Below are 18,798 nucleotides of genomic sequence, written 5' to 3' on the forward strand. Positions count from 1 at the left end.
TACAGGAATACGTAAATTGTGGAAGAGCGTGTTGACATTTTTCTGTTGCCACTTGCCATGTTGTTGTTAAATTTTCACGATGCGGTTATCTGTTGAGGTTATTTTAAAATATATTTATTGGGTAACTGTCACACACATGTAGACATATTCAAACCGCTTTAGTTTTGCTGCCAAACATATATTCCTGTAAGTGGTGGCATGTTCGGTGATACATTGGGCGTGTTGTTTTTTTTTTTTTTTGCTAAAGCTCAAAATTTGTTCTGTTCGCCAGGCAGGTGAAGTCATTATTACAAAATGGAGTTGCAGTTGAAATTGATCGCCCTCGTAAATTTAGGTATTGTTTCTTGACTTATCAGCAGCAATGATTTTCAGTATCATAAGAAATGCCGCCGCAGCTCCGCCTACCACATCGAAGATCCCGCGTTCACGCCCCGGGAAAAGCAACTTCAAAATTCTATAAACAAGTTTTTCAATTAGAAGAAAATTTTTCCAAGCGGAGTGGCCCCCCGGCGGCATTTGGCTAGCACTCCTAGTGAATTTCTGCATAGAAAGTTCTTACTGAAAACTCATCTGTCTTGCAGATGCCGTTCGGAGTCGGCATAAAATAGGAAGGTCCCGTCCCGCCAATTCGTAGAAAAAATTAAAAAAAGGAGCACGACGCAAATTGGAAGTGAAGCTCGGCCCAAAATCTCCTCGGAGATTATCGCATCTTACATTTTATTTTTTTTTTTAAATGCTACATTAATGCCCTTCTGATATAGGCAGTAACGTGCAGGAAAACAAGGCCTGTGGTGTGTAGTTCTATGTATTTGTATATATACATGGTATATATGGAGTATCCATCCCATTTCGACCAATTTTGAACCCGACCCCTTTAGAATTGCCTGAAAGTTTTTCTTCTTTTTCTAGCTTACGAAAGACGTTTTTCAGAATTTTTTCATCCAACCCAAAAAAATTTATGAATTTTTAAAAAAACACCGTTTTTGTTTTCAAAATGCTATAACTTTTTCAAAAATTGACAGTTTAGGATCTTTTTTTTAATTTGTTTTTAAATGTACTTTTCGGAAAAAATACAAAAAAATGTTCAAAGTTTTTTTTTAATTTTTCAGTTTTTCGAGATTTTTCGAATTTCGCCATTTTTTTTCTCATAAAAACTTCAATCAATTCTGCAATCATCCCCACTAATCCCGGAGTGGGCCGATTTCTTTTTATATATTTTTTAATTTAATTTAAAAAGACCAATTTTCAAAAATAAAAATTTTTTTATCAATTTTATTTATATAACAAAAAAATGTAAGAAAATGATTTTTAAGTATTCTTTTCTTTATATATTATGGTAATCTGCGATTAAAATGACTCGCTTTCGCTGTCATTAATGTGTCAGTCATTAATCCTGGTTATTTTAATCGTAGAATACCATAATATATAAAGAAAAGGATCCTTAAAAACCATTTTCCTACATTTTTTTGTTATATAAATAAAATTGATAAAAAAAATTATTATTTTTGAAATTTTTTTTTTCAATTAAATAAAAAAAATATAAAAAAAGATTGGCCCACTCCGGGATTAGTGGGGATGATTGCAGAATTGATTGAAGTTTTTTATGAAGAAAAAAAAGCGAAATTCGAAAAATCTCGAAAAACTGACTAATTAAAAAAAAACTTGAAAAAATATTTTGTATTTTTTCCGAAAAGTGCATTTAAAAACAAATTAAACAAAAAAAAAGATCCCAAACCGTCAATTTTTGAAAAAGTTATAGCATTTTGAAAACAAAAACGGTGTTTTTTTTTAACTCATAACTTTTTTTGAGTTGGATGAAAAAATTCTGAAAAACGTCTTTTGTAAGCTAGAAAAAGAAGAAAAACTTTCAGCCAATTCTAAAGGGGTCGGGTTCAAAATTGGTCGAAATGGGATGGAATACCCCATATACATGTACATGTTAGCTAATTTTTGTTCACTTAGGACATTTGATCTTCTTATATAGGTATATAAAGATATAATATGTACATCCTATACGTTTGTATGCAGATTATGGACCCCGAAACCACTTCATTGATTATACTCAAATTTGCAGGATAGCTTCAAAAAACAGAGAGTGTTCTTGTGATTTTCACCATTTAGTTGAATAATTATTGACGCCACTTCGCACGTGTTATTATTATTCTTTCTCGTCTTTATTCGGCTTTAGTTGCCGCTGTACAAGCAGAGTAGCAACATCGTGTGAGGCTATTTTTTATTTGCGCATTAGCGAAATGATATTTTGCAAACAAACGCTCATGCGCAGAATGTTTTCATGGTTTAATGTTAGCAATTTATTTTGTTTAAAGTTTTCCTTAGACTCAAGCAATAAACTAGTATTTATATACCATATTTACTTTTTGTTTGTTGAAAAACATGCGTGCATACGTTCTACCTCATTGATTTTTCATCAACAACTAAACCGCTACCAATAAGATGATCTTAGTTTTACTCACACAGCCACTGTTTTGATTTCGGGGACCCCTGGTTTAAAGGCAGCCGTTTTTAGCAAGCTTATATTAACTTCATTTGTATGTATGCTTGTTTGTAACTCTCTAGGCTAGAGTTAGACCCATCTAGTGGCAATTATTGAAGACTCGCGGCATTGGTCAAATTATTCGCTACAAAACGAGTTTTGTTTAATAGTGGAGACACGAACCTATCTGCTACGGTGCTAGCAACATCAAATACCTAATTGGATTATAGATACTAAATCGGCACCATATTTAAGGTTTTTATTTTATTTTTTAAACTATATTTATTTGTACGTATAAATCTAAGCCAACTGTAATAAAAATGCCACGTGGAACAAAATTAACTGAAACAGAAGAGGCAAAATTTTTATTTTGAAACAACAAAATTTTAAAACTGGTGAAATTGCAAAAAAAAAAATTTATCGGAAATGCAAAGTTGTGCTCAACTTTTTATTAAACATAGCGGAGTACGATAAAGAATGATTTGGGGATCCAAACGACAGATTTCGGATCACGAAAGTCGAAAAATAATAACAAACGCCAGCAACTCTTCGCTGAGCTGTTCAAAATTGGCGACACTCATGAGAACAAGTGTAAACAAATCAACAATATGGAGGGTTCTCCAAGAAGCTCCAAATATTTTCCGCCAAAAATTGAAGATTGTTCCTTTTTTAACAGAGCGACATAAAAATGTTCACATTGAGTTAGCCAAGAAACATGTCATCTTTTCGATCCTTTCATTATTTTATGTTAATTATTAATTTGCACGCAATTAGACACTATTTTTCCAATCATGACAAAGAAGTATAACTTCTCACGTGCGTACATAACACACACACCCTTTTTTTGGGAGAAAAATTGTAACATTTTCAAACGGCGATGGCTACTAGAACATGTTTCTCAATTTAATTTCTTCTTCAGCTAGCTTTTCGGGAGTTGAGTTATTGAACTCAAATCTCCAACAATCATACTTCGTGCTTGTGTAAATGAATTAATTTCCTTAACCCTTCAGTAACTTTAAGAAAAACTTACATATATGTTGTTAAGGTCGCGAAATAACCATCCCTATGATTTCTATGTATATCGGCTTAAAGGTTTATAATCTCAGAAAGCGGAATTCACCTCTCGGAAGTGATCTGGCAAATCTTCCGAGTGTAGTCAGCAATAAAAGCATTCCATAATATATCATCACATTTTAAGCAGCTATCATTTGAAATCGGCATTGAAAATATAAACCTCCATAAATATTTAGGGGAAAAAATAGCCCCGTATCACTAATTGGAAAATAATTTCGCGTGAATATTCTAAAACTTTTATTGTATACAACTGTTATCATTTTTATTATTTTTTTATATGACGATTTCTTTTTATGCTCAGAACAACAGCTCTGGTCATGTAATGACCTTATGATGCGCTCACGTAAGTTTGCTTGTTATCAGTTATTGGATTGGGCTAAACCTTGCTTTTTAGACTTTTAAGAAGGAATTTTGCTTGATACACAAATTCATGAAAGGATATAATGTTCATTCTATCAAGAGATATCAGAAAAACCAAGCCAAAAAGTCACCAAATGACCTTAACGTAACAAAATGTTGAGTTAAACTTTTACTCCATATTTGTTAGACGATATTTATTTAGTGCGTTTTCGCTCACAACAAAATTTGAAAATTTGAAGCACTATATACTTTTATTTCTCATTTTAACAATTAAATATTCAAATTTTAATATACATACGAACTTACATTATCAAATTAAATCGTGTTTTCAAGCTTGCACAAATATTTTTGCGCTTGTTAGTTTTTAAAGGTCAAATGGCGGTTGTCAACTTTTACAATCATGCTGAGTGGCCGTTAAACAAATTATGGGTGCTTGGTTATTTTTCGTTGTATATTTCGATGTTTATTTTGTTTGTTTTATTTTAGTTTCATTTTTATTATTTGTTTTTTTGTGTTCCGCGTGCAATTTATGTATATGAAGTACATTTAATATTGCTGTATTATGTTGTGTTAATTGTATTAAGTTATGTAAATTATTGGCCCGCAGGTCTTTGAAATAACAAAATTACTATTCCACCACCTAAAAGTAACGAATTTTGAGAAATTCCTGATTATTTTGCAGCTCCTGTTAACGTGCGAATCTGTGAACTGTCGAATAAATAACTCAAATATTCAGTATAGCAATATTTCCTTTATTAAAACCACTTTGGGAGTAGGTCAATTACTAATGCTAAAATCAAAGTGATTGATTATCGCTTCCGCCGCGCTGCTTTTATGCTCGCATTATGCCTCGTTCTCCTATTTCTCCTAAAGTCTAGATTTTTCACGAACATGCCTTCTGGAACTGTTATGTCTCATACTTATTATTACTCGTTTATGTTTTTCTTCTTGCTACAGCCGTGTGTATGTGTGAGTAACAGCTTCCGCTCTTAGCTGATGATAATGTGATGTGTTATTGCTTCTCTTTCTTCTTCGCTCTTATCTAGTGACTAGTAAATATATGAATGTGAAATAATATCGTAGCTTCAACCTGCTGGTTAAATGTGTGAAATATTCTTCGTTGCCTTCTATGTATATGTGTGAATGGCTTACTCTCGTTGTGTTTATTTACTATGAGCATAGTGATGTTGTTTTTGTTGTAGCAATGCTTCGCCGCACCCAACAGCCGCGACCGATCACAAATTGTCATCAATATCCTCTAACGGGAGTCCAAGGAACTTGCCGTTTCAACAGGGGTGGACCATAAGGAAAGGGGTGTTAGAGGCGTTGGTTCCACATTACAATTAAAGAGATGGTTGGTGTCATGTGGGGACACATTGCAAGCGGGGCATACATTTTGTATGTCGGGGTTGATTCTGGATAGGTAAGAGTTGAACCTGTTACAGTATCCAGAACGAAGTTGAGCAAGAGTGACACGCGTTTCCCTGGGGAGTATGCGTTCCTCTTCCGCGGGTTTTGGATACTTTTCTTTAAGTAGCTGGGTTCTCAGGTGCCGTATTTCCTCAAAATGCTTACGGAGATGACTCCTTAAGTCCCTAGGCGGTGCTGGTTCATCAATCCGATGTCTGTTGGGATGCTCAGGTTTCTGGGTATTCAACAGGAACTGTTTGGTCAGCATCTCATTTCTCTCCCTGATGGGGAGTATTCTCGCCTTATTGTGCAGATGGTGTTCTGGGGACATAAGAAGACAGCCCGTGGCGATTCTGAGAGCAGTATTTTGGAAGGCCTATAGTTTCTTCCAGTGGGTAATTTTTAGGCTTGGCGACAATATGGGTGACGCGTAGCACGTAATCGGCTGGCTAATTGCTTTGTATGTAGTCATGAGCGCTTCTTTATCTTTTCCCCAGGTACTGCCAGCGAGGGATTTGAGGATTTTGTTACTGCTCTGAATTCTCGGAACACAGCATAGTGATGTTATAAATGCTTATTTTCGCAACAGTATTCTGCTAATGGAAAACTACAAATCTGTAATTTATCTATACAAATACTAATCTTTCGATATTTGCTTCTTAAAAACTTAAACAGACGCAGCTAAACAGCAAACAATGCCGTAAGGTCTACAAGAATAGATAAAGTTAACGTAATATCTAAATGTGTTGATTTAACTACTCATAAATAATAATTGGCTGGCCTGCCATGAACATATGTCAATCGATTGTTTTATCGTTTATGTGTGGTTTTGGCAAACCCAATGTTATGCAAAGGAGGCCGCGTTAATTTGATGGCCTTGTTGTACTAAAACTGAAATGTTTGTTGACGGAAGCCAAGTGAGGTCAAAGCAGAGGTAAAACCATTGTAATAAATAAGCGGATTTGCAAAAGTTTTTATTAATAGGCTAGATTAGACTGGCTGGTCAGAAAGGCCACACATAAGCTGAATGTGTCCATAGTGTTAGCAGACCTTGTTTGACGACCAAACGTAAGAACCTCAATCAGGTGCCAGGACTTTTGCTATAGAATAACTCCGTACTCTTGACAAGTATTAGACATTTTCTAGGACATCGCGTTATTACTGCCAACTGGCAACTCTTCTGTCTCCTAAGCTGGATCCTTGAACATGAAAACAGAACGCGCTCAACCGTTTCTTGCTGCAGCTTGCTCTTCCTATATCTGCTGTTACTAAGGAGGCCTAACTTATAACCATGCGATGCCAGAAGGCAGTGTCCAGCTAGTATGCCCATCGTGAGCCACTTTGTAAGTTTTATATCGTAAGATTCGTACATAATTTTCAGAAATTTTGCAGCCCCGCACTTTTGCCCACGTCTTTCCTGCTCAATGGATCATATGCAACAACTGTCTCCTTTTGATTTCTTCCAAAGGGATTGGGACGTCTACTATTCAGCGCGCGCTGCACCCTCATTTGCCTTTTAATTACCTTCTATTCCTTTATGGTCGGTAACCGAGTAGAGCTATATGGTCCGCTCTGAGCGAAGTTTCTCCAATGCTATTTTGCATTCCGGGGCATTCGTTGATGAAGTACTGTCTGAGATTATTGCCACAATCGCCGCCTGATTATCAATATGTATATTGACACGACTGCAGCATAAGCCCACTCCTTCTAGAATTTCTGCTGCCTCCTTCTTGGCTATAACTTCTGCCTGAAAGACGCTGCGTAATTTAATAGCCTCTAGGATCTACTTATCTGCATATGGAAACATTGGACAGACTGAACAATTTGTTGATAACCAGCGTCCACAACATTGGTGATAAAACCCCACTCTGTGGAATTCCTCTGTTTAGGTATTTTTTGGCCCCCCAAGGACCCCATTGCGACATGATCATTCTGTGGCTTAATATGGAACAAATCTAATTTGTAAATCTCTCTAGGATTTTGAGAAGAAAAGATGTCAAACTTATAGGCCTGTATTCTCTCGGCGCAGAAGACTGGTTCTTCCCGCTTTCTGTGTGAAGATTACTCTAGCCCTCCTCCAAGATTGCAGGACGTGAATCAATTTTATGCAGCCTTCAAAGATTATTCTAAGCCATTCAAACAAAAGTGTACTTCTTTCAAAACCCATACTCCTTTCTTTTACAATTACACACAAACATATCCATGTCACCGAAAAATAAGGGAACCTGTGCGTAAATGTAACACATTTTTATGTATGAAAAAGTAACATACATACAAACATACAAGTGATTATAATCGTGTTAAAAGACAGCTTGAGTCGAGACAAATGTATAAAATACAAAACAAAACCTTCAGCACTTGGTCCTTCGTATTTGCACTCAATGTTTATGCAGCGAATTTCATTACTTATTGGCCACATTAGAAGCAAATGTGGAATGGCAATGAATCTCAAGTACATTAAAGGGATCTAAATTGACTTTGACAGCAAAAAAATTCAAGTATTTGCTATTAGACAAAGTATTCGACTCAACAACACCTTGAGTTAGAAGAAAAAAACAACGAATACAATTTTGGATTTATTGACCTTTTTACATTTATTTGAACGATTTTTTATTTGAGCGCACTAACCAACTGGTGACACAATGCAATCAATTGGAAAAAGGTGCTCTGTTGAGCGTAAAATATATTGACTCGAATCAGATTGATTGTGTGCAATGAGAGATCGAGTATTTTAAGGAAGATTGTGATAAAATGATGTCTTATTTATTTCGGTTGTATAGTCCTTTACAAAAATTAAAATAAATATTAAAGTGAAAAAGTGACATAGAGCAGGATTTTTATTATGATTATAACGACAATTTAAGGCGACATAGCTCCGAAGTCATTAAGGTCGAGCCTCTATATCTTCATAATCTCTCTGCCTGCCAACTGTCGGAATGGATTAAAGGATTCCAGAAATCCAAACAGCTTGTTACACATATCTTAGTGTCACTGTATTACTTGCCACTGCTAAACGAGTAATACCTAAAGGCACTTTTGTGGAGAAGAAGAAGCGAAAATAAAGGTTTTTCTAGAAGATGACTACAAAACAGAACTAAAATGATTGCTTTCACTAAATTCGAAATAGGGTAAGATGGCAATACCATGACGCTTGAAAAGCCCCCGACACAGAATCGTTATAAAAATACCGGCCAATATGCGTGCTCTATACAGGAAATCTGTTCAAGAAGCTCGTAAAATTACACAGCTGCCTAGGATCAGCATGGCAAGTTGTCCACCTGCCAGTCTTAGTTGCAGCGCGGGATGAGCAGGTACACTGGCCGCCTTAGAGCTACGATTCCAATTCCCGTGCTCTCTTCAGTGCTTATTATAAGCAATTTTAGTTGTTTCATACTTCTATACCAACGCTCATATGAGCCAAGGAACATGCAAGTCAAATGCGTACCAGCGTAACGATAAATTCTCGGCCCGGATATATGGAACGTCTGGTACATTCTAACAGTGAGCCTTGGAATGCCCAAGCGAACGGAGATCGTTCCTAACGTAATTATTGGCATGGTTTTTTATTGTGGTCGGGAAACAAATAGCAGCACCATAGACATATTCTGTCTATGTGACATTCCTACCGACCGGATTCGACCTTATTCGACTTACATGTTGGAAATGTGTGGTTTTCGAATTCTTTCCTTACATTTCGATGTCTCATTTATTTATGCTTATTGCTAAAACCCACTTCTCGTTAGCGATTTTCAAAATCTCAATACGCCTATTATAAGGGCAGGTCTAACGAAATAGCTTTTAATTTGGTTGTCAAACTGATAGAGGAGTCCCTTTAGAATAAAATATATATGCCTCGTATTTTTCTAAACATACAAAAGTTCTTTAACAATGTGCTACTAGCGGCAGTTGAAATATCCCCCTCAACACTGGGGTTATAACGGGGTCTCGTAGATTTCATCAGTAGATTGTTTAGCGACAAAACTATAATGACGGAATGAAAGCTTAATGTGGAGGGAAGGCCTAAAGCAATTGGAACAAGCTGGATGGCTCTTTCCAAGGCGGGTATATTGGCTGTACGATATGGTGGTCAAACTTGTTATATTCTATGGCATTCTGTTCTGGCGGATCCCGTTAAACACTTCTTCCAAAACCAACAGGTTGAAGACAGTACAGCGATTGGCGGTTATTTGAACAAGTGGTGTCCTTTGTACAATAACTACACTAGCACTCAATACAACGCTTAATCTGAATCCTGTTAGCACTGATAGATCCAGTGAGATAGAGGGCTGCCAGGTATTGCTTGACCGCAGTTGCTGTGGCCACTCACTCTCTGCTTCTGGAAAGGTGGGCCACTCACGTTATGCGCAGCTGTCCAGTTTCCTATACTCATCAGCTGACAACCAATCTAACTTTACCAAGAGGTATAGCCAGGTGGTATAAGTGCAGCTCACATGACCTTTGTCTATATACATGTGTTTGCAATTTCTATATCCTGAGTTAGATCTTTATAGCCGATAATTGTAAGGCAAAATTCAAGTTTTCGTTTTTCTTCCTACGCGTTTCGATGTTTCTGCGCCTTCTTCAGGGAGTCTGCAAGCAATTAGATAACAATGACACACACATGCAATTTAAAACTTGTATTCTTTTACATTCTAAATTGTTGATTGTTATGTGTATTGTTGTTAACTAATTGTTTTTATTTTATATATAAATTAGACTCGCTGAACAGGATGCGGAAACATCGAAACGCTCCAAGTCCATATGTATAGACTGATAGTTTGTGTTGGGTATTATAACAAAATTAACAGTTTTATGGATTTGTCTAAATATTGCAAAAATGATCTTCCTTAAGCCCACATAATACATTTCCAGTTCTAATTTTAGTACCGGAACTAAAGTATTAAAAAAAAAAAAAAAACCAATGTAAGTTTGAGTTTTGTTTTTATGTACACATTTTCAAACATAAATTTTCAAAAAAAAATAAAAAATAATAAATAAATATTAAAGATGGCGAACGAGCAAATGTAAAGACGTATAAATAAGAAGAGTGGAATCAAAAATTATATTATCACATTCATCATCCGGAAACGTGACTAATTTTCCTGCTTGTAGCACACGTTACAAAAAAAAAAAAAAAATAAAAATAAAAAATTGCAGGAAATATTATAAAATGAGTATTGTCATAAAATTTCTTTTTAAAATCAAATAAGATCTTGAAAAGAAATGTCAATGCTTGCAATTTAAAATAACTTACCGTTGTGCCATCATATCCGTTCGTTAGTAATTGTATATCAATTTCTATATCCAAATCCACTTTGGCCGTGGTCAATTGAAGCGGCAGATTATCAACAACACCAGCCATCATGCCTGCACCACCCACGCCACTACCAACTTCCATTATTATATTAACATTGCTATTATTGCTGTTGTTGCTATTGTTGCTGCTGATATAGCTACCCGGCATAGCGGTTGCTGTAGCAAATGGTGTAACTGTTGCTGTTGCTGTTGTAGTAGCTGCGACAGCTGCTAGCACGGAAACCGTTGAAGTGGCAACAGTTGACATTTTTCTTACACACATTATATAAATTTGTGTAGGTGTATACGTAATGTGTATTTGCGTGTGTGTGTCTAGTAGGGTATGCGTGCAATTATTGGAGTTTTGTTGTGTTTCTACACGAACTCAGGGGAACAACTAACAAGGACACAGAGAACGAATAAAAAAATCGGATTTAAAAAGGTTGAAAGCTAAGTTGGTAAATATTTCAAAACTGCGTTCAACACACAAGCAACTGTGTAAAGGAGGGTGCGCGTAGGCGTATGTAAGTGTGTCACTTAAATTTTTGTGTGATCCCTTCGTTACAGCTGCGCGTAGCAACTCAAACATTCACTGACGTATAAATGAAGTAAGTGCGTATTTAAAAAGCAGCAACATTTTCATTGATAGTAAGGTGAATGCTCACTGACAAATCACTAATTTTTCACTGCACTTTTTTCATTTTGTTTGTTTTTCTAGGATACGTGTGCTTTTTTCTTTCTCCACTCAGCATTCCTTTTTGTTTCATATTTGATAATAAAAAAAATTTTAATTCACATTCATGACATTTCATTCAACACAATGTTATATCTCGTATTGTATACACATGCATTTTTATTCATATTCATATTCAAATTCACATTTTTCATTTTCGCTAATTGTGTTGGGGTTGACGTAACTGTTTCCAAGGGACTTGGAGCCCACAATAGCGCAAAAACTCAGCGACCGGAATTAATTTACATATAAATACGCACAACAGGATGTGTCATGTTTCAACACGAATTTGTGTTGGTATATTAATTTGTCCTCACATTGCATTTTTTTGTAGCATTGCATTTGGTATCTGAAAAAAAAAATGTTCGTATTAAATATAAAGCATAAGAATATTTATAAGAGAGTTCAGGATTTTGTGCAAATGGTCTAGCATCATTGCATTGCAAATTTGCGTGACATATTTTTTACAAAGCACTAACAAAATACGAATCTATGCATTTGGTACGTCATGGCAAATATGCAATATCAAAAACTGTAGTATTTTTTCCAGCATTGAATAGCAAATCAACAACTGTCAAAACAAAACCAAAAAATTTTAAATATAAAAACTTGTTCACAACCCGTTGTTTTCATTTGCTATAGCAACATTTCAACATCAAATGCACAAAATTCTGAACATCCTTAATATGAATTTTGTATCAAAATATAGGTACTAAACTCATATGCTACACTAATTTATAGAAATAAATAGAAAATTTAAATTATTTAAATTAAATATAATTAAAAGAACAAAAGAGAATTCTGTTTATCTCAGATAAAAAACGATTTCCAAGCACAAATTTAAAACTTTCTCAGAGAAATATATTCTTATACTCAGTTGAGCAGAGCTCACAGTGTATATTAACTTTGATTGGATAACGGTTGGTTGTACAGGTATAAAGGAATCGAGATAGATATAGACTTCCATATATCAAAATCATCAGTATCGAAAAAAAATTTGATTGAGCCATGTCCGTCCGTCCGTCGTCCGTTAACACGATAACTGGAGTAAATTTTGAGGTATCTTGATGAAATTTGGTATGTAGATTCCTGGGCACTCATCCCAGATCGCTATTTAAAATGAACGAAATCGGACTATAACCACGCCCACTTTTTTTATATCGAAAATTTCGAAAAACACAAAAAGTGCGATAATCCATTATCAAAGATGGATAAAGCGATAAAACTTGGTAGGTGAGTAGAACTTGTGACGCAGAATAGAAACTTAGTCAAATTCTGGACAATGGGCGTGGCACCGCCCACTTTTAAAAGAAGGTAATTTAAAAGTTTTGCAAGCTGTAATTTGGCACTCGTTGAAGATATCGTGATGAAATTTGGCACGAATGTTACTCCTATTACTATATATATGCTTAATAAAAATTAGTAAAATCGGAGAAGGGACACGCCCACTTAAAAAAATTTGTTTTTTTAAGTCAAATTTAAACAAAAAATTTAATATCTTTACAGTAAAAGAGTAAATTATGTCAACATTCAACCCCAGTAATGATAATGGTGCAACAAAATACAAAAATAAAAGAAAATTCCAAAATGGGCGTGGCTCCGCCCTTTTTCATTTAATTTGTCTAGGATACTTTTAATGCCATAAGTCGAACAAAAATTTACCAATCCTTGTGAAATTTGGTAGGGACTTAGATTCTAGGACGATAACTATTTTCTGTGAAAAAGGGCGGAATCGGTTGAATCCACGCCCAGTTTTTATACACAGTCGATCGTCTGTCCTTCCGCTCGGCAGTTAACACGATAACTTTAGCAAAAATCGATATATGTTTACTAAACTGAGTTCACGTACTTATCTGAATCCACTTTATCTTGGTATAAAAAATGGCCGAAATCCGACTATGACCACGCCCACTTTTTCAATTTCGAAAATTACGAAAAATTAAAAAAATGGGTTGGTGTCGAAATTCTGTATGTACAAAATTCCAAAAACAAAATTCTGCTTTCTAAAGTACTGCTTTTTTAAAATTCTGCTTTCTAAAATTCTGCTTTCAAAATTCTGTATTACAAACTTATGTGTTACAAAATTGTGTATTAAAATATAATGTAAACAATGTTAAAGAGGTCATGTAATTATTTTGAAAAAGTGCGCCATGCACAGTAATTCTGCGTAGAACACGTTTCTGCATAGGCGGCCTTCGGTCTCACTTTAAAAAAATAACCCTTAGCCGATCCAACACCGGCTACGCCATGCCACGATTCCGGAATTTTGACTTCCAGAATTAAACATGCAGAATTTTGAAAAAGCAAAATTCTAGAAAGCAGAATTTTGGAAATCAGAATTTTAAAAACCAGATTTTTAAAAAAGCATAATTTTGTTCAAGCAGAATTTTTTTGTAATTTACAGAATTTTGTCACCCAGAATTTTGTAGTACAGAATAATGATGCTCCCTAAAAAAATGCCATAATTCTATACCAAATACGAAAAAAGGGATGAAACATGGTAATTGGATTGGTTTATTGTCGCAAAATATAACTTTAGAAAAAAACTTTGTAAAATGGGTGTGACACCTACCATATTAAGTAGAAGAAAATCAAAAAGTTCTGCAGGGCGAAATCAAAATCCCTTGGAATCATGGCTGAAATACTTTTCGTGTTACTGTATACATAAATAAATTAGCGGTACCCAACAGATGATGTTCTGGGTCACCCTGGTCCACATTTTGGTCGATATCTTGAAAACGCCTTCACATATACAACTACCACCACTCCCTTTTAAAACCCTCATTAATACCTTTATTTTGATACCCATATCGTACAAACACATTATAGAGTCATCCCTGGTCCACCTTTATGGCGATATCTAGAAAAAGCGTCCACCTATAGAACTAAGGCCCACTCCCTTTTAAAATACTCATTATCACCTTTCGTTTGATGCCCATATTGTACAAACGCATTCTGGAGTCAACCCTGGTCCACCTTTATGGCGATATCTCGAAAATGCGTCCACCTATAGAACTAAGGCCCACTCCCTTTTAAAATACTCACTAAAACCTTTCATTTGATACCCATATAGTACAAACACTTTCTAGATTCACCCCTGGTCCACATTTATGGCGATATCTCGAAAAGGCGTCCACCTATAGAACTAAGGGCCACTCCCTTTTAAAATACTCATTAACACCTTTCGTTTGACACCAATATTGTACAAACAAATCCTAGAGTCAGCCCTGGTCCACCTATAAAACTATGGCCCACTTCCTCTTAAAATACTCTTTAATACCTTCCATTTGATACACATGTCATACAAACACATTCCAGGGTTACCCTAGGTTCATTTTCCTACATGGTAATTTTCCCTTATTTTGTCTCCATAGCTCTCAGCTGAGTATGTAATGTTCGGTTACACCCGATCTTAGCCTTCCTTACTTGTTTTTGTTAATTTTTTCCTTTTTTTCACATTAGTTACAATTTCACATCTTTTCTCAGAGCGGTGACATAAGGTCAATATGCACGACGTCAATTGACTTTATGACCACTTCAAATGGTCAATACGTCATATTTCAAACGGGAATAAGGCAATATAAGAGCGAACAATTACTGCCGAATGCTGACGATATTGATATTATTGGCCGGAACAAACGCATTTTGAGTTCTGTCTTCTCGATTGGATAAAGAAGCAAAAAAAACATGGGTCTTGCGGTAAATGAGGAAAAGACAGATTACTTACTGTCATCCAAGAAATAATCGACCTTTTCGCGTCGTTGCAGCCACATCATTATTGGTGGATGTAAACAAGGAAATTTGAAGCATTTCGTCTATTTGGGAACCAGAATTAATAGCGTGATCAATGTCAGCTTATAAATCAAATGGAGAATAACAGTGCTCAGTGCTGCTTTAGCAATTGAAAAGTAAAGTGCTCTCACGATAAAAAAATTACGCTCTAAAAATCGCTCATCATAACTGTCCTAATGTATGACTCTGAATCATGGATCGTGTCGAGAGAAGATGAAATGGCTCTTGGAGTGCTCTAGAGAAAAGTTTTCTGTAAGATTTATGGTCGTGTCCGTGATACCGATGGCGCGTATGGAAAGAGGTATAATGAAGAGCTGTATGAGCTTTACGCAACGATAGTGTAGCGAATAAAAACCCAAAATATTCGCTGGCTAGGTCATATTATGCGAATGCACGAAGACGCTATAGGCAAAAAGGTATTTCATTCAACACCGCAATTTGGAAGCAGAGGAAGAGAGATCTCCACTGAGCTGGGAGTGCACAATGAAGTCTTCTCTGAGCTTGAAGCAAGTTCTTCAACTAAAAGTTTAGAAAAAAATTTCGTTTGCGCCGCTTCTTTTTCTATATTCCCATTTCATTTTAGTGAACAATCGCCGTATAAGCTAAGTTTCTATTGCGTTGAACTGGCAGCTTATAGGATCTATTTATTTCTGGATCAGCACAGTATACGGCAGACCCTACTACTTCCACTACTTCAGAACCATCGGTCTACATGTGGTCGCCATTTGGGCAACTTCTATTTTGGCCCTAAGCGCCTCTTCGAAGCGCAGTTACGGAATCAGGTAGTTTCTTCATTCTGTAATTGATGACGATGTACCATATAGCCGTATGGTCTGCGCTCAAGCTGCCTCGAGGAAGTGAGCCTAGTTGCAAGTGTTAATGCAATGTTCTTTGCCACCAAGTCAACAGGTACAACGTGCAACATGGCATACAGTGCAGCCGTCGGGGTTGTTTTCAGGGCTTCAGTAATGCTAAGTATTGCTAGCTTGCATTCACCTTTTTCCTTTTTGTGTTACTTTTTGTGTGGCCAACCACCCAATAAGGACTACATAGTATAGGATAGGCTTTACAATCGCTGTAAATACCCAATGAGAGAGAGGCCGATAAACATCTCGTACACCCCAGCATTATTTTACAAACATCTAGTGCCGTCATGGCCTTCTTCACTCTCCCCCTAAGGTTGAGCTTCCACAAGTATACATTGGGTATAAATAAAAACAAAACGAATCCCAAAGTTGTGAACGTCAATTAAAGAAGAAAAATTCCGACACAATCATTTCCTGTTAGACAACTTTTTCCGACTTGATAAAGGAATACTAACGTGTGAGCCTATCGGAAATAACCTAACGTTATCAATTTATTTGATTCGTCGGTTTTGCCACTTTCAACGCTTGAACAGATTTTTGTTTATTTTAGTATCACAGTATTTATTATCAGCACGCACATATATTAACTGATTTTATATAGCCCTATTTTTCCTTATGGGCACAATTCGCACTTGATGAGCTCCACAGTTCAATGCAACACGTAATTTTCACTTTATTATATCGTAATTTTTGGCATCTTCCTGCTGATTACCTTTTCGCACACCACATCCGGCACGGCCAGACTGGCAGGATACGCAAAATGTTTATTTTATGGCATTAGTTATGCAGGTTTTCTTACTATTTCTGATGTACACTGATGAACAAAACTGGAACAGTGATAATAACACCTTTTTATGTAATAGTAATAACATGCGTTAGCATTTGTATAATTGGTCTTTGAATTCTTCTTAGGAACTATTTTGGCGATCAAAAGACTTAAAAAAAAATTAGAAACCATGTTCGCCTGATCTGAAAATATAACCTGAAGGAAGTTATCCATATTGTTCTACTATTGCTCCTACTTAGAAACTGGGGAATTTTAGTTTCAAAAGTAAATTTTTGGGATTAAGCCCATATTTTTGTTGGAATACGTACCATAAGTGAAATAACCAAGGATATTTTTTAGATATTTTGCGTCGTGGTCAGCCCATAAAATATAAAAAATTAGTCATACTGCCGTCTTGCGAGTCGCAAAAGAAAACATTTAAAATTTCAGCGGAGCACAAGGGAGGAAAAAAAAATATGCAACATGCGAGGCTAGACACATTGGCAGGCTTTTAAATTACAAAAGGCTGTCCACACTTGAAGAAAAACCTATCGCTTTTAAAACAAAAACGGTTATCTGGCCATTGCGGTGGTCGCAAAAATCAGCAGAATACAATGCAAAAGAGAAGAAATCGAAGATTGCTTGAACAAAGGAAAATGCTACAGCCATCAAATTTTTTGATGCTAGATGAGACCAACATAACCCATTTTCAGTCTGATGGGCGGTATACATAGCTCCAATACAACAGGTGCAATTAAACCTCACGAAATGAACAAACTGCACAATTTGGGGGTGGTTTTATGATAATTTGGGGTTGTATTTCACCTTTTGAGGTAGGTCCTATTGTAAAAATTTACACAGTTGCAGTGGTCATGTTTCCCTGTAGTGAGGACATAGCCTTTATTCAACACGACAACTATCAGAAACTTACCACCGAATTGGTACAAAATCGGTTGAGATCTCAAATGTTTCAAAGACTGGAGAGACCCACACAGACCACGGAAATAAACCCGATCGAAAACTTGTTTTCTAAAACGTCAGCTAACGAGTTGAGGTAACCTTCCTGAAGGCATACAGGAGTTTTGGGAACGTGTCGAGAGAGAATGGTGCGCTATGCCACCTAATTACGTCCATAAGCAATTTGAAAGCATGCCCCAAAATATACAGAAATTAAAAAATGACAAAGACTGTAGACAAACTATTAAAACAAAATATAATTTTGCAGTTTGTTTTTTTGGGTGCAAAACTGGAACAATCCAGCTTGAAAAAACCAAGTCAATAATTTAAAGCAAAGTATACTCTCTAGATCACTGCTCCAGTTTTAATCGTCGGTGTATGTACATTGAGCTGGGTCGATTTATTAACCTATGTCGCGCCATCGATTTTTCGATAGGTTTTGGGCTCAGGAAAAAAAGTTCCACTAAGCATACCCAAAAAAATTCCTTTCGAGCCTGCAAAATTTGAGTTTTTTGACTTTTTTCTTTGATTTTTAAGGTTTTTTTCATGACCTACATAAAAAATTTTCATTTCATTTTAAAATTTGTATGTACACCCTGTCCGACTCAAAATTATCCGCTAAAAACTTTGGCGATAACAGTTTATTGCAAAAAAAATATTTTTTGGGTTTTGAGGAGTGTTTTGGTAAAAAATTTTATTTTTTCGCCATTTTTTTTTTTTTATGGGTTTCTTCAGAAACGTGCAAAAGTGTTGCCGATGAAAACGAATTTGTCTCATAGTTCCTATCCCACTTAAAATTATGCGGTAAAAACGTTGGCATTAACAGTTTAAAAAAAAATTTTTTTTTTTTGTTTTTCGGACTTGTTTTGGTCGTAATTGATTTTTTTCATTTTCAAGGCTCCAAATAATTTTTTATGTATATGTTTCCGTTAGACCCACCAATATAGTATACCAAAATGACCAGGGGATGAGCTAAGTTGATTTAGCCATGTCCGTATGTCCGTCCGTCCGTCCGCCTGTCCGTTTTTTGAACGCAAAATAGGCCCTCAAT

At 35.9% G+C, this 18,798-nt stretch overlaps 1 protein-coding gene across 2 annotated transcripts in view; it reads right to left on the reverse strand.

The window, feature by feature from the left end:
• Window positions 1-18,798, reverse strand: part of Dop1R1 (Dopamine 1-like receptor 1) — a 363,402-nt gene that overhangs the window by 337,590 nt on the left and 7,014 nt on the right. For both annotated transcript variants that reach the window (XM_067769834.1, XM_067769827.1), the window contains exon 2: window positions 10,593-11,715. In XM_067769834.1, the coding sequence (XP_067625935.1) occupies window positions 10,593-10,916 (324 nt within the window). In that variant the 5' untranslated portion in view covers window positions 10,917-11,715. The remainder of the gene's footprint in view (window positions 1-10,592; window positions 11,716-18,798) is intronic.

This window comes from Eurosta solidaginis, chromosome 1 (assembly GCF_040869045.1).
Source record: "Eurosta solidaginis isolate ZX-2024a chromosome 1, ASM4086904v1, whole genome shotgun sequence".
NCBI classification, from domain to species: Eukaryota; Metazoa; Arthropoda; class Insecta; order Diptera; family Tephritidae; genus Eurosta; species Eurosta solidaginis.